At 46.4% G+C, this 15,553-nt stretch overlaps 1 protein-coding gene across 4 annotated transcripts in view; it reads right to left on the reverse strand.

Moving 5' to 3' along the window:
* Positions 1-13,589: 13,589 nt before the first annotated feature.
* ZNF346 (zinc finger protein 346) overlaps positions 13,590-15,553 on the reverse strand; it is a 29,413-nt gene continuing 27,449 nt past the window's right edge. For 3 of the 4 annotated variants that reach the window (XM_029942784.1, XM_029942783.1, XM_029942781.1), the window contains one exon: positions 13,590-15,014. In XM_029942784.1, the coding sequence (XP_029798644.1) occupies positions 14,927-15,014 (88 nt within the window). In that variant the 3' untranslated portion in view covers positions 13,590-14,926. The remainder of the gene's footprint in view (positions 15,015-15,553) is intronic. The other variant, XR_003910126.1, reaches the window with a different exon arrangement.

Below are 15,553 nucleotides of genomic sequence, written 5' to 3' on the forward strand. Positions count from 1 at the left end.
GCTGAGGGAGTCTGCGAGAGGTATCTAAGCCTGTCTCCCCATCATGGTCTCACTCTCTTGTTAACAATCTTCCACCAGTTAGATGCGCAGTCAAAACCTTTCAAACAAGGCCACACACACACACACACACACACACACACACACACACGCTTAGCAGGGGTTCAGGAATCTGCCATCCTAAGATCCTGTCTTTAGCCTGCCTCTGCCTCAGTTTCTCCTTCCAGAAAATGGGCACACTCCTGGTTCCTTTGCCACATGGATGTGGAGGAAGTGAATGAGTTATGAGATGGGACTGGGTTTCATCAAAATAGGAAGTAGGGGAGGAAGCTCTTGCCTTGGCTCAGCTCCCACTATCTGCCAAGTGATGTGCTAACTTAGGTGTTATATATGCATTATATCTTTTGACCCTCTCCCCAAACCAAATGGGGGTTGGAATCCTTAGCTCTATTTTGCAGGTAAGGAAATAAAAGTTCGGGCAGATGGAATGACTTGTCTGAAGTCATGTAGCAGCATGGCTGGCTATATGATATAGCTCTATAGATCAAGAGTTGCATGTTCTCAGGGTCATGAGTTCAAGCCCCACACTGGTCTTAGAGCTTACTTAAAAAAATAATAAAAAAATAAAGTCACATAGCAAGTGAACAACAGAGCTGAGGCTTGAACAGTGATCTTTTGGGACAAAAAGAGAGAGAGCTCAGGGTGACTCTCCACAGAACTTGGACTTTTGATACTACTGCATCAGCCTGCTTTCTGCCTCTATGCTTAACTTCAGCCCTGGAAGATGCAGCTTTATCTGAAGGTAAGTTTGAGAGAAAGCTGGGGCTGGGCATTGATCTCCCTATCCATTTGGCTAATAGTAATGGGGCACCTATGAAGTACCAGGCCCTAGGCATGGATTTGCAGACTTTGGGCTCCTGAAGTGCAAGGCTAGGCCAGGAGGGACTCCTGAGGCCAGGCCCTGCCCCCCACCTGCCTGGGAGCAGAGTTGGAGGGAGGGGGCAGACGTTGCCTGGTGCCGACCATGTTGCTCTTGGATGATAGCCGGACCCAGGGAACACTGGGGCTCTTGTGCAGAAGAGCTGTCTTGAGCCCCTGCCTAAGGCCCCGTTCCAGCCCAGGCCTGGCCCAAGCCCTGGCCCCTGAGCCAGTGCTGTGCTTTCTTGTCTTCTTTCCTTTAAAATGATGTTTATTTTGAGAAAGTTTTAAAATATAGAAAAAATGCACAGGGTTATATCATATACTTGCTACTGAGAATTGACAATTGTTATTACTTTACCATTTTTTCCAACCCTGGCTTCTCCCACAGACTCCAGGGAGGTCTGGCTTAGCTTTCAGAATGGAGGTGACACTGATAGCAACTGAGTGGTGCGAGGTTGGGTGTTAGAGCCAGACTGATGTAGGTTTGAATCCTGAACACTTTTCACCTTCGACAAGTCACTTAACATTAAGCCTCAGTTTCATTTTCTGCAAAATGGGAATAATAGCTTTTCTGTGAGGACTCAATGTAATGATATATTAAGCCTTATGCCAATGCCTGTCACATAGTCCATGCTCTGTAAAAAGTGGCCAATGTTGATATTAGTAGCTGTGGGTCTAGGTAGGACCTACCCAAATGTATGGGTAACAATACTTTTGTGACCAAGAGGGAGGGACTATTAGGGTCATTCCTCCTCCAGCCCTTGTATCTCCTCATTCCCCACTCTTTCAGCACATCTATGTCCAATTTCTACGGGAGACCACAAAGCCATGAATTGCAAGCTGCCTGGGGCATTGTGGTAGAGGCAGGGAGCCTGGTGCTGATGTTGGCAGCCTTAGAGAGCTCTTGGGGAGCCCCTTCGGATGAAGCCAGATAGAGGGTATTGGGCTGGGAGGAATCTGAGGCTCTTTCTGAGATAGTCTGGTGCTTTCCAGAGTCTCAGCAGCACCCTTGGCTCCCTTGTTAAGGGGTCCATGGACCCATGTCTTGGGAGGCTTTCAGGGTTTGCCAGACTCAGCTCTCTCTAGACTTGGGCCTACAAACCTCACACCTACTGGGGCTTGACATGCACATATTTTTGGAAGAGAGAGGGGACCAGGATGGCTGTGAAGTGGCAGAAGTTGGGAATGCAGTGTTAGATGGTTGATAGTCTGAAAGGAATCAGGAAAGAAGCCTCAAAGGGGCCCTCACCCTCCTCTACCTTGCCTGATGCCCACCTAGACCATATAGGATTTTGTCTGCACGCATGCGCGCGCGCACACACACACACACACACACACACACACACACACACACACACACACACACAGAAAACCTGAATGACATGGGTTTAAATAAAACAGGTTAATTCATCTCTATTAGTCCAGTTTTCCCAAGTTTGGAGATAGATGAAGGTGGGTCTGAAATCAGAGTTGAGGTCTCTTAAATTCTTTACACTTTCTCCCTGATTGTGGTAAGATGGTGGCTTCAGCTCCTGCCATCACATTTGTGTTTATGTAGGAGTTAAAAAGAAGCCACAAAGAGTTGAAACTGTATCCAGCAACTTCTGATTTTATCTCTTTGGCCAGACTGTGACACATGGCCACTCCTAACTACAATGGAGGTCAGGAAGGTCTGCTGAAAAGAAGGGGTGACTGAGCATTGGGCAGGCACCTCATAGTCTCTGTCATCAATCTTCTCTTTAGCACCAAAATGACTTCTCTTTCTTTCTTTCTTTCTTTCTTTCTTTCTTTCTTTCTTTCTTTCTTTCTTTCTTTCTTTCTTTTTCTTTCTTTCTTTCAACAGGACACAAGTGAACAAAGGGCAGAGAAAGAGGGAGAGAGAGAGAGAGAGAGAATCGCATGAGGGGTGGGAGGGGAAGGAAAGAAAGAGTGAGAGAAATAGGGCTTGTGCTTACCCCAAGCAGGACTCAAGCTCCCAGAATGCAGGACTTGAACTCATTAAACATGAGATCAGATGCTTCACTGACTGAGCCACCTCGGAGCCCCTATTTTTTTTTATTTATAGTTTTTAAAAACCTCTATCCCCAATGTGGGGGCTTGAATTCACGACTCAGAGATCATGAGCTGCCAGCCAGGAGCCCCACCAAAAGGACTTTTGGAAAACACAGATTTAGGGGCACCTGAATAGCTCAGCTGGTTAAGTGTCCGACTTCGGCTTAGGTCATGATCTCGTGATTTGTGAGTTCCAGCCCCACATCTGCCCTGACAGCTCAGAGCCTGCTTAAGATCCTCTGAAGCCACCCAACCTCCCTACTCCGTGTTCTCCCCCCATCCCCATGTGCATTCTCTCTCTTAAAAATAAACATTAGGGGCTCCTGGGTGGCTCAGTCAGTTGGGCATCTGACTTCAGCTCAGGTCATGATCTCATGGTTCATGGATTCAAGCCCTGCATTTGGGCTCTGTGCTGACAGCTTAGAGCCTGGAGCCTGCTTCAGATTTTGTGTCTCTCTCTCTCTCTGCCCTTCCCCTGATCACGCTGTCTCTCTGTCTCTCCAAAATTAATAAATTGTTAAAAAAAAAGTTAAAAAAATAAACATTAAACCCCCCCACCTCACCTCCCCCATCAAATTTAACCAACTTACTCCTCAGCTCAACTACTCTCCCTACCTCCTAGTGGCATTCCCAGCTCCTCAGCTTGGCACTCAATGTCCTTCAAGACTGGCCTCTACTCCTCCCTCCTGTCCTATCTCCCTTCTCACCAGAGATATGGGTTCTGGGTTCCAGCTGCACAGAGCTCCAGGCAAGCTGTCCTGAAAGAGCCTGATTGTACCTTTGTGCCTTTGCACTTGCTGCTCTTGTTACTGGGAGTATTAATTCCTTCGTCCTAGCTCCCCTCCTCCTTTCCCTCCAGCCATCGCATCAGACGCCTGCCATTCAGCTTTCTGGACTCCTTTCAGGACTTCCCTCATTCTCTGAGAACCTTCCTGACCACCTTAAACTGGACATCTAAACACTCTTCCTCTGTCTGAAAACAGCTCTTCCATTTTCTTTGAAGTTCTAGACTTCCTCTACTCCCAGTCTACCGGGATTTGGGTGGAGCCAACTTCTCCCTGGTTCCTGTGGTGGGCATGTGCCCCAGGACTTGGCTAATGAGAATATTCCTCCACCAGGCTATTATTATTGGGTCAGGGATGAGCATGTGATCCAAGCAGAGCTAATGAGAGCCAGTCTGGGTCTTTTATTGGAACTAATGGGAAAATAACACGGTCAGAGGTTACTGAGGCATGAGTATGGAAGCCTAGAGCTGCTTGAGAGAGCCTGCTTATGAATGAGGCCAACATGGGAAAAAAGAGGGCCAAGAGATGGAACATGCCTGAATTTAGCTATGCCTAAGGGCAGAAATTACTACTTTGAACATTTCATTAGTGGGAGACAAATAATTTTTTGCCTTTTTTTTTTTTACTCTTTATAAATGAAAGGCCCCTAATAAATCTCCCTCTCAGTAGAAATGACTACTCTCCCATGGGGCACCTGGGTGGCTCAGTCAGGTTAAGTGTTTGACTTTGGCTCAGGTCATGATCTCACAGTTCGTGAGTTCGAGCCCCACGTTGGGCTCTGTGCTGACAGCTCAAAGCCTGGAGTCTGCTTCAGACTCTGTGTCTCCCTCTCTCTGTCCCTCTCCTGCTCGCCTTCTGTCTCTGTCTCTCTCTCTGAAATAAATAAACATTAAACAAATTATAAAAAAGAAAAAGATATGACTCCTTCCTTCTTTGGGTCTCCACTATCCTCTGTTGGCTCCTAGGCCATCCTATTCACCTGTTCACATGTCAGTGAATTCATCATGTCATGGCTCCTATTAGTTTAAAATCTTTCTTATTTTTAAAAATATTTATTATTTTGGAGGGGGCAGGGGGGAGAGGGAGGGTAACAGAGGATCTGAAGGGGGCCCTGCACTGACAGCAGTGAGCCAGATGCAGGGCTTGAACTCAAAAACCATGAGATCATGACCTGAGCCAAAGTCGGTTGCTCAACTGACTGAGCCACCCAGGTCCCCTACTCAAAACCTTTCAACAGCTTCCTGTTGCTTTTAGGACAAAGACTCATATTAGTTATCTACTGCTGCTTAACAAATTACCCCAAAACTTAATGGCTTTAGAACAAATATTTGGCTGGCTGTTGGCAGGAGGCTTCCATTTCTCTCCACATAAGCCTCTCCACAAGGCTGCTTGAGTACCTTCATGATCTGTCAGCTGGTTTCCCTCAGAGCCAGTGAGTCAAGACAGAAAGACCAACACTGCAATTCTTGTATAACTTACACACAGAAGTCACACTTCATCATTTCTGCTTTTATTATTATTTTTTAAAATTTAAATAGGCTTCACGCCCAGTGTGGAGCCTAATGCAGGGCTTGAACTCATGACCCTGAGATCAAGACCTGAGCTGAGATCAAGCATTGGATGCTTAACCGACTAAGCCACCCAGGTGCCCCTCATTTCTGCTTCATTCTGTTTGTCTGAAGTGAGTCACTAATCACAGCTCACAAGGTGGCGTAGTAGGGGGAAAGGAAGATTAAAGTAGACGTTTTGAGGAGAGGAATATAAGAAATTTGTGGACATTTCTAGAACCACCACAAGGCTATCATACCCTGGCCTATGATAACCTGTAGAGGGATGTTTGTCATCTGAACCCTTTCCTGGGTTTAGGGAATACCCCCATTTTATGTGGCAGTGTTCACCTTTCATGATAGAAGTTGACAATGTTAGCTATTCCCCCAGTTTCTCTTCCAGCTGAGGCCTAAATTCTGCAAATTCACAACATACATCCCAGAGAGCCAGTGTTGCCCAGGGGTAGGGCTTGGAAGGCCCAAGAGGAATGTTCCCTGTGGGGGCTGTGGTAACAAGACTGAGCTCTTGGGCACAGGGCAGTGATTTCTTGATCAGCATCTGGATTGGGTGGGTTAGTGGCACAGATGGCAGAGTCCAGGGGTTAGTGTTGGTGAAGATACTGGTGTCCTTCTCTGCCATCCTGTCCTTCCATCCTGTGATGTGATACAAGCAGGATGCTGGCTCAAGCCTAATTCTTTAGTGTTTTTGGTAGTTCTGTGAACCTAAACTTGCTAGAGTTTGTTTCTTTTGCTTTCTGCTGAAAATCTTGATACACCCTGAGGGACCTGGCTCCTGCCAAGTCTCTTTCCTTATCTGGTGACATATTCTCCATCTTTCAAGGTGATAGACATTGTTTTGCCTTAGTGCCTTGGCACATGCTGTTCCCTCTACCTAGAATGTCCTCTCCCCACCTCTCTCGACTTAACCTATGAACTAATTCCTATTCAGTTTTCAAGTTTCCGCTTGCACATCACCTTCCCTGCCCCGCACCCAGCCTAGGCTGAGTCCTCCTAATATATGCTTTGGCTACGTGGGCATTTTCCTTTGCAGCCTTTTATCACAGTTGGAATGAGGTCCTCTATAACATGAAATCGTGTCTCGTTCTAGGTTTCTGGCTGGCATACAGTGGGGGCTAAGGAAAAATAAATTCCTTTTCCCACACTCTCTAGGGACCTTAATAGCCCTCTGCTAATACTGCTCAGCCTCTATCAAACTTCCTGACTTTCAAGGAATATTTTCATTCAGGTGCAAGTAACAGATATCCTAACTCAAATGGACTTAAGCAAAATAGTGGATTTCCTGACTTATGCAATTAAAAATGGTTATTTATTTGAGTGAGAGAGAGAGAGAGAGAGAGAGAGAGAGAGAGAGAGAGAGAAAATCCAAAGCAGGCTCCTTGCTGTCAATGCAGAGCTCTACATGGGGCTTGAATTCATGAACCATGAGATCATGACCTGAGCCAGGACACTTGATCTGAGCCAACCAGATAACCCTGGCTTATGCAACTTTAAAGTCCAGGGGTGGATCAGGCTTTAGGAACAGCTAGACCAAGACACTCTCTCTTTTGCTTCCTTCTCTCTGGCTCCATTCTGTGGCAGGTGCAAGAAGTAACAAAGAAGGCTCACCACAGCTCTGGGTTTAAACCCTTCTCATTTAGGCTGTGGGTGGGAGAAGAACTCCATGCACCGACGACTCCCACCCCCACCTGCAGACCTGAATGTCCTGCGCCAGTTTGAAAACAGCCAATCATGAAGCTCCAGCTTCCCATCACCCTGACAGAGGAAGCAACCTGTCCAATCCCACCATGGCCCTAAAGTGCCCTTATTTGGTGGTCTGCCCTCCCAGGACCAGACCAAAGGTCTTTCACCCATAAAGTACCTCGCCCCTCCCTACCAGGTGTGACTTCCCTGACTCCCCACTCCCGGGGTCATGGAACCTCGCCGGGAATCGCAGATCCCAATAAAGGCTTTCTTGGCTCAAAAAATAAATAAATAAATAAATAAATAAATAAATAAATAAATAAAATAAAACCTTCCCATTTAGGGGTTCCTGGGTGGCTCAGTCCGTTAAGTGTCTGACTTCAGCTCAGGTCATGATCCCACGGTTTATGAGTTCAAGCCCGACATCGGGCTTTGTGCTGACAGCGCAGAACCTGGAGCCTGCTTTGGATTCTGTGTATGTCTCTCTCTCTGCCCTTCCTCCCTTGCTCACACTCTGTCTCTCTCTCTCTCAAAAATAAATAAAAACATTAGGAAAAACCTTCCCATTTAGCAACTCCTCCCCAATAGTTCTAGCAGAAGCCAGAGGGTGTGGAGGTCATCTCTACCCAGACCACATCAGCTGAGGGTGGGATTCCTCAAGGAAGAAGCAAGATAGAGTCCAGGAGACCCAAACAGGTATGGTTACTATACTTGGTGATTCTGGAAGTCTTTCTGCATAATAAACTATTCCCACACACAGTGATTTAAAACACTTAACTATTTGTCAAAATTCTGTGGATTAGGTGGCCTCAGCTTGGCAGTTCTCTGGCCAGTCTCTTCTGAGATTGCTTATGCTGGCAGCTTCCCTGTGCTGGATGATCTAAGATGGCCATCTTCACATGTTTGGCCTGGCTGCTGGCCTTTCTCTCCACGTGGTCTCTCATCCCCACTTGGTATAGACCAGAATTCCTTTTACAGTGGCAGGAGTGGAATCTGCGGGGCCTAAGTCCTAGTCTTGGAAGTTGAACAGTGTCACATCACTGCAGCCTCTGATCAGAGAAAGTCCCAAGACCAGCTCAGGCTCCCCTTCTTGATGGCTGGAGTGAGAAAGTCACATTGCCAAAGGGCACAGATGCAGGAAGGCAAAGATTCATGAGAGATCATTACTGAAAAGGTCGGTCTACTGTACTCCCTCTCTTCTAGGTCCCTTCACTTACTCTCCTCCCAACCTCCTTGATAAGCATTGGAGGCTTAGTTCCTTCAAAATGTCTGTGAAATGCTAGCAATGGTCCCTACTAGCCCATGCCCACTTTTAACTTATCCATTAATGGACTCAATTACTAAGCAATTATTAAAGCAATCACAGTCCTCTGCTACGATAAGACCTGGTTACTGCCCTCAAAGAGTTTCTAGTCTAAAAGAGAAGGAATTGAACAGATCATAACATAGTATATTAAGGGCAATGCTAGAGGGGGCACATGGCACCAAAGGGCAGCCAATTCAGCCTTGGGGGTTAAAGACCTTCTTAGGTAAGTGGAAGTCACTGGGTTGATGGAGAAGCTAAAACATGTATTAGAATTCCTGAAAAAAAAAAAAAAAAGATAGTACTCCTGGTAGTGATAGAAATCCAACTTAAATTGACTTAAAGAAAGAGTGTTGACTGGTAACTAAAATGTCCTGAGAGTATTAGCTTCAGGCCTGGTTAGATCCAAGTATTCATCAGAAACCAGTCTCTTCCCAACTTTGAGCTGTTTTCCTCTGTGATGATTTAATTTTCACACGGATTGTCTTTATGTAGTAGCAAAGATGGCTACTAACAGCTCCACACTTATTCTGATTGGCCAGTCTTGGATCATAAGCTCACTCCTGGAACCAGGGACTGGGGTCAGTCTCTCAGAACCATAGAATACAAGAATGTAAGAGACATGTTACCCCAGGGAAAAGAGTGAAAGAAAGGCTGACGAGCCGACATCAGGTGTCCTCCCAGGCAGGTGACTAATGTACAGTCTTCAAACAGCGTCCTCTGGAAGGAAATGTTCTGAGGGAAGGGCAAGATGGCCTTTGGAAGTAGAGATGTGCTAACAAAGACTTGGGAACGTGGGGGTCAAATCCCTCCATGATTACTTCTTGGTTGTGTAAGCTCTGCAAGGCTTTACCTAGGAATTTCTGCTGTGAAATCGAGCCTTTTTCAAGTTGTCTTGAGGGCTAAATGAAATATCAAATATAGGGGCTCAGGAAAAGTCATCCTATTCTCTTCAGTATTCAATCAGATAGTAAGGTCCTGGCGCTGGTCTACTTTGCCCAGCAAAAAGAGGAGCGTCCTCCACCTAGTGGCCATCAGGGTCACTGCGCTGTAGCTCTGACCTATTTACAGAATTCTTTTGGAGTCCCTGGACAGATGAAGCAACATTTGTGGAGGACAGTGAGCCTGGGAGTGCCAGAACAGAGATATGTCTGCCCTCTCTGTAATGTGGACTTGTATGGGGCAGAGAAGGTGAGGTTATTAGGAGGACTGATGGTCAAAGGGAGAAAGTGTTTTTTCCTATTCTATTTGACACTAGTAATGGCTGATCAGAAGATCCGAATAGGGGTGGGAACAGCTCATCTGGCAGAGGGTTTTGTGAGGGTAGGGCTTTCTTTGTTACCTGCTTTGGGAAGAACCCCTAACTGCCCATCACTGCCTCTTCAGAACTTGGGCTCAAATTGTGATTTCTTACAACTTCTACCAGACAGAAAATCGAAGACTTCAGGTCACATGAAGCTGGTGACAGGGCTCAGACCAACACCCAAGAACCCTGAATCCCAGAGTAGTGTCCCCTGTGATACACTTCATGGCTGCTATATGGTTACACACACAGCTGTGTCTGCACTTAGGGGTTACATAATAACATATTACATCCCAACACCTGCTTTTCCTCCAGCTCTGGGCTAAGAGTATTGCATCCATAATTCCATTGTCTTCTCCTTAGGTGTGATTGGCTGCAGAACCTGAGGTGCCCCTCAGGTTCCTGGGATAAGCTGAGGTTCCCTAGCAGCAAAAGGTAGCTTCTGGAGCCCAGGGAAGAAGTACCTATGGCCAGCATGTTGCCTCCTCCCCCCTATCAGATTGAATTAGGTATCTGGCATTTCATAAATCATTGAGACGTTATACAGGACTCTGCCAGATGCCATCTGCCACCGGACTCACCTCCCCAGGAAGACCCAGAGATTGCCAATAACAGAAGGAACAGCAGTCATCATGTACATAGTATCTACCATATGTCAGGTACTGTAATTGTTTCATTTGTATCTATTCTTTTAATTCCCACATTAACTCATAAGGTAGGTACTAGTGTTTCACCCTTAGGTACAGGTTAGCGCACCAGGATCACACAGCCCTGCAGAGCTATGATCTGAACTGTGGCTGTCTGGTTCCAGAGGTTGGTTGTTGTTTTTGTTGTTGTTGTTGTTGTTGTTGTACACTAGACTGCCTCTCCAGGGCTGATGCCTCTCCTGCCATGAGACTTTCCTTAGCCACCAGAGCCATGAGCAGGAGCTCCCTCTGATGTTTACCTGCTGGATTGTGTATTGTGGGTCCTGGGCACTGACATCAGAGACCATTCCAGGCTAGAGAAATTCAAACCTGATCTCAAAAATGCTTAGAGTAAAAGGAGCCCTGATATGAAGTCAATATGAACCCTTGGGTTCAAATTCCCACGTGCCACCAGGATGTCCAAAATCAGAAACACTAACAATACCAAATGCTGGTAAAACCACTGTGGACAACCATTTGGTAGTATCTAGACAAGTTAAACACACTCTTATCCTAGGACACAGCAATTCTACTCCTGGATATATGTGTGCACATGCACTCCAAATGACACATACAAAAAATTTCACAAGAGCTTTATTTATAATAGTTCGAAACTAGAAATAACCCAATTGTCCATCAACAGAATGGCTAAATTGTGGTATATTCATATAGTGGACTAATACAGAGCATGATAAAAGTGAATGTCTGACACACATACGCACACGCGCGCGCGCGCACACACACACCCAGATGAATCTGACAGACATAATATTGAGCAAAAGAGGATGTGATTCCATTTTTACAGAATTCAAGAGCAAGCAAAACTAATCTATGGGGATAGACATCAAAATAGTGTTTACTTCTGGGAAATAATAACTAGAAAGGGGAACAAAGGAAACTTCTGGGGAGCTGGCAATGTTCTGGATCTTGATCTGGAGGGTGACTGGCCAGATGTACACATACATGCAAGGCATTCATCAAACTGTGCTCTAAAAATTGGAGCACATTATTAAATGTATCTCAAAAAGTTAGGGAAAAGGTGATATTTCAAATACAGACAGTTTCTGGGGATGGCTGACAAGTTATTTTTGCCCACCCACATCCATTCTTCTTCCTTAGTCTGGAAGGAGCCCCACACTTCCTCTTTTCTCTGTTTTAGGTGGAGTTTTAGGTGTTTTAGGTGGAGCTCACTCTTTCTGTCCCCAAATCAGGGGCCTAGTTGCAGTCATTAGTTTAAGAATAGGAACAGGGCCAAGCTGGTTAATGAATGAATCTCAGAATTTTTTTGTTGGAACTAGTAGGAAAAGATGTTCTTTCCAAAGTAGTTGCTTCTCCATCAGGAGACAAGCCTGGAGCTGCCAGTGGCCATCTTGCTACCTTCTGGGGAGAGGTGGCCCAAGAAAGAGGCCACACAGAGGAAAACAGAGTGAGATTAAAGTCTTCCTGATGACATTGTGTCAGAACCTGGATCTCACCATCTCTGTACTGAAATTTTTCATTAAGTGAATCAGTAAATTTCCTTTTTAAGCTAACCACTTTGATTTCAGTTTCTTACACTTATAAACTGGAGTGTAATATACTGGGAATCTTGGATAAAATTATAAGTATGGGGGAGCTTGGAATAAAAATAACTGACCCTTGTCCAATCTGTTTTGTGGCTGCTTGCTCTATTAGCTCATGACCCTGTCAGAAGGTGAGTGAGGCAGGCCCAGGGATTATATGGGAAAGATTCTGGTCCTTTTTGGAAAGGGTTCTGGACTAGGAATCTAGATAACTGGATTCTACTCTCCATTTTGTTGCTTCTTAGTGGCAGGATCTTGGGCAAAATACTACACCACTTAGATCCTTTTCTATAAAACGGACTATCATTACCTAGCTCAAAAGGCTGTTATGCAGATCAAATGCAAGTTTCTCAACTTCTCCTGCTTTTTCATACCCTGAGGTGAGTTAGTACCTGCATCCTGGGCATTCTTTCTGTTCCCTGTAGGACCCTCAGAGCATTGCCATAATGATATTTAACAAGGCGTGAGCTTCCCAAGAGCAAGAAAGTGTTCATCCTTGGGGAGGCTGGGCAGCTCAGTTGGTTAACCATCTGGCTTTGGCTCAGGTCATGATCTCACAGTTCGTGGGTTCGAGCCCCATGTTGGGCTCGGTGCTGACAGCTCAGAACCTGGAGCTTGCTGGAGATTCTGTGTCTCCCCCTCTCTCTGACCCTCCCCTGCTCGCGCTGTCTCCCTCTAGCTCTCAAAAATAAAGATTTAAAAAAAAAAAGTGTTCATCCTTGTGCCCTCTTGCCAACAGGGCAGGGCACGCAGCTAACAGGAACTCCTGAATCCAGACTGAGGTCTTGCAGGCCAAGGCTCATTATATGGCAGCCCACCCACCCTCTGCCCTTCACTTCCTCGAGTGATAGATGAGGCTGATTCGACCCTCCTGGATAAATTAGAAGGACTGCAGGGGATTGCTGAGACAGTCTGGGCTTTGGAAGCTGAGAGCTGAGAATCCACCATAGGGGCCACATACGGCCTTTCCCAGCTGGTCAAGAGCAGGTACCCAAGAATGGCTTGCTGAGTGAAGAATGGGAGCTGAGGCTGCCTGGGAACCTTCCTTAGGTCTGGCAGTCTGTCTAAAACTAAGGTTGGACAAAGGCTCTTGAGGCCATTACACTCACTTCTTCCCTAGCTCATTTCTGGGTCATAGAAAAGTTTCCTGCAAGAATCTCTAGGACTTATAGTCCATGGAACAAACCTAGTGCTGAGTAAGAGCTGTGAGGGAAAAGGCCATCTTTCCTCATACTCATTCATTCATTCAATAAACACTTCATGACACACCACTCCACATTAGAGAAGTTGGGATGAAAGGGGCTAGGTCTCTGCCCTGAAGGGATTAGCCTAAAGAGAGCGATATTGGACACAACCTCCATTTTGGCTTCTTTGTCTGTTTCGTGTCCTGCTCCCCTGCATTCCTTCTCCACCTAACAGCCAGAATGATCCTCTCAAACAAAGTAGATTCTCAGCTTAAACCTTCTAAAGACCCCCTCCCCATAAGACCCTCTGTGACGGGGCGGGGTGGGGGAGATAAATAAGTGGATGAGGTTGTATTAAATCTAGGGCACCTGAGAAGGCTTCCACAGGTTGCCAAGTAATTTAGATATTTATCTTTGTCCCGCCTTCTTAGATCAGTATTTAGAGCCCTGGGAGTATGAGAGGGTTGAGGGTGAGGGGTCAAGACACACATACTAGCTCCAATGGTAATATGGCCCCAAATCCCAGGTTTGTTAAGTTGCAGTCTGGCTCATGGGAGAAATTCTTTATTTAGATGCTTCAGTGACCAAGAGACAGAGCATAAGCACACGCACACACACCCATACACAATACATAAAGGCATTTCACAGGCAAAGGAATAGGTAATGGGCGGGGTGGGGGGAAGAGGCCGTAAGAGCAGCTAGGAGCTTCTTTGACTCAGTGAAGGGGGGGCCTATGATGGTGACACTCCTCGGAATTCCTGCTTGAAAGCTATAAGGAAATATCCACTCCCAGTGAAATCCCAGGCCATTAAACAGCAGAGTTGGAGAAATCTAGGTTTGGGGCCTGGGGAACATCTGTTTCCTTACTGCAGAAACCTGCACCGGCTCTCCTTTCTTTCCCTGCTACCCAGGAATCTCCTGGTGGATAATGGAAGAGGGCTAGCACCACAGCAACCTGGGCAGGTGGTCTCCTGCACAAGAAGAAAGAGAGGGCTAGTAGAGCCAAGGAGTAGCAATGGACCTCTGAGCTGGCTGGCATGAGATAGTTCACTTTTAAGGGCACAGATTCATCAAGAGAACTTGCATGTGGGAGCTTTCCCACATGACCCTGGGTCAGAGCACCTCTCTGATGGAGGAGGGGAAAGGCCCCCCTTGCAGGTTTCATAATCCTGCTGGATACCAAGACCTCCTCCAGCTCTAGCTTTTCCCCAGCTGATGCAGATCCTTAGCACCATTCAGGAACTGTGGAGAAGAGGCAGGAAGGACAGCACTGCTCTGCCAGGACTGTGTCATTGCTCCAGGAGGAGACTTCATAATGGGCAGAAAGCTGTGTAACTGGCCAGCATGTGGTCTCAGGCTCAGGAAAGCCTGCATTTTTTTGGGGAAAGGGAGTGCATCATATTAGCTCCAAGCTCCCATGGGGCAGCCACTTCCATCTGCCCTTTCCCATCTAGGCTGAACTCTGGTGTGAAAGCTCCAGGTTTCACTGCAGCTGTCTGGAGCCCAGGGACAGCTCAGTTCTTTAGCCATAAAGACTAGTTCAAAACTGACCTGCAAAGGAAAGACAGGCCTGGGGCTTATGACATATGGCCCAAAGAGCCTGGAGAAAAAGAAAGGCCATCCTCCAAACTACTATTCTGTGAGGTCCCATGTCCTTTCAAGATCCACTCCCTTCCCTTGTCCTAACCTAGAGGGCCCATTCCAAAGGGGAAGAGCAGGGGTGGATTAGCCTGGACCAATCAGAGGCTATCTGTGGCCCACTCCTGTCTGAGGCCTGTGTATTCTCCTGGTATAAGAAAGGAGGAAGAGGGAGCCAAGGGCTGACCATGGTCACAGGAAGCTGGCTCACGGCTGGTTCAACCTGGGGTGCTGGACAGAAACACCTCTAGTCTTCCAAGGTGGCTGAGTCTTTCTGAATGGGCTGCCTTTGCACTGGAATCTGGCCCAGGGGTGATGACATTGTTTTTGGTGACCTGTAATTTGAGAAGGAATAAACACACAGGCTCAGTTTGTGGTGGTTATGATGTGGTGCTCCAGGTAGTTTTCTAAAAATAGTACAGCTCTTCCAGGGCCTTGAGTATAAGGAGGCTAAGTCTTCTTCACTGAGGGCCACGGCATGCTGGGCAGAATGCTGGGTGCTTTGCTTCTAGCATCCTATTTCATTGTGATGGCAATTCTACAAGACGGGGATAGTACCCTTATTTTGTATATGAGGAAACTAAAGTTCAGAAAGTGTAAGTCACCTGATCCCAGTAGGATTTTTATTGTTGTTTTTTGTTTTTTAATTTTTAAAATTAAATAATTATGTTGTTGTTTTTGATCATCCCCCCATGCTTAAGCTGAAAGGACACAGGTCTGAACCAAACTGACTCCATGACAGGCTTCAAGTTTCCCCTCTGACCTTGGAGGCCTAAGTGTCAGTTTCTTAGAATCATTAGACAATAAAAGGGCGCAGATTGCTCAACCAGGGACCACCCTAGTAACACCCAATCAGAAGTGGCCAGCTAAAATG

Source organism: Suricata suricatta, chromosome 6 (genome assembly GCF_006229205.1).
Source record: "Suricata suricatta isolate VVHF042 chromosome 6, meerkat_22Aug2017_6uvM2_HiC, whole genome shotgun sequence".
In the NCBI taxonomy this organism is placed as follows: Eukaryota; Metazoa; Chordata; class Mammalia; order Carnivora; family Herpestidae; genus Suricata; species Suricata suricatta.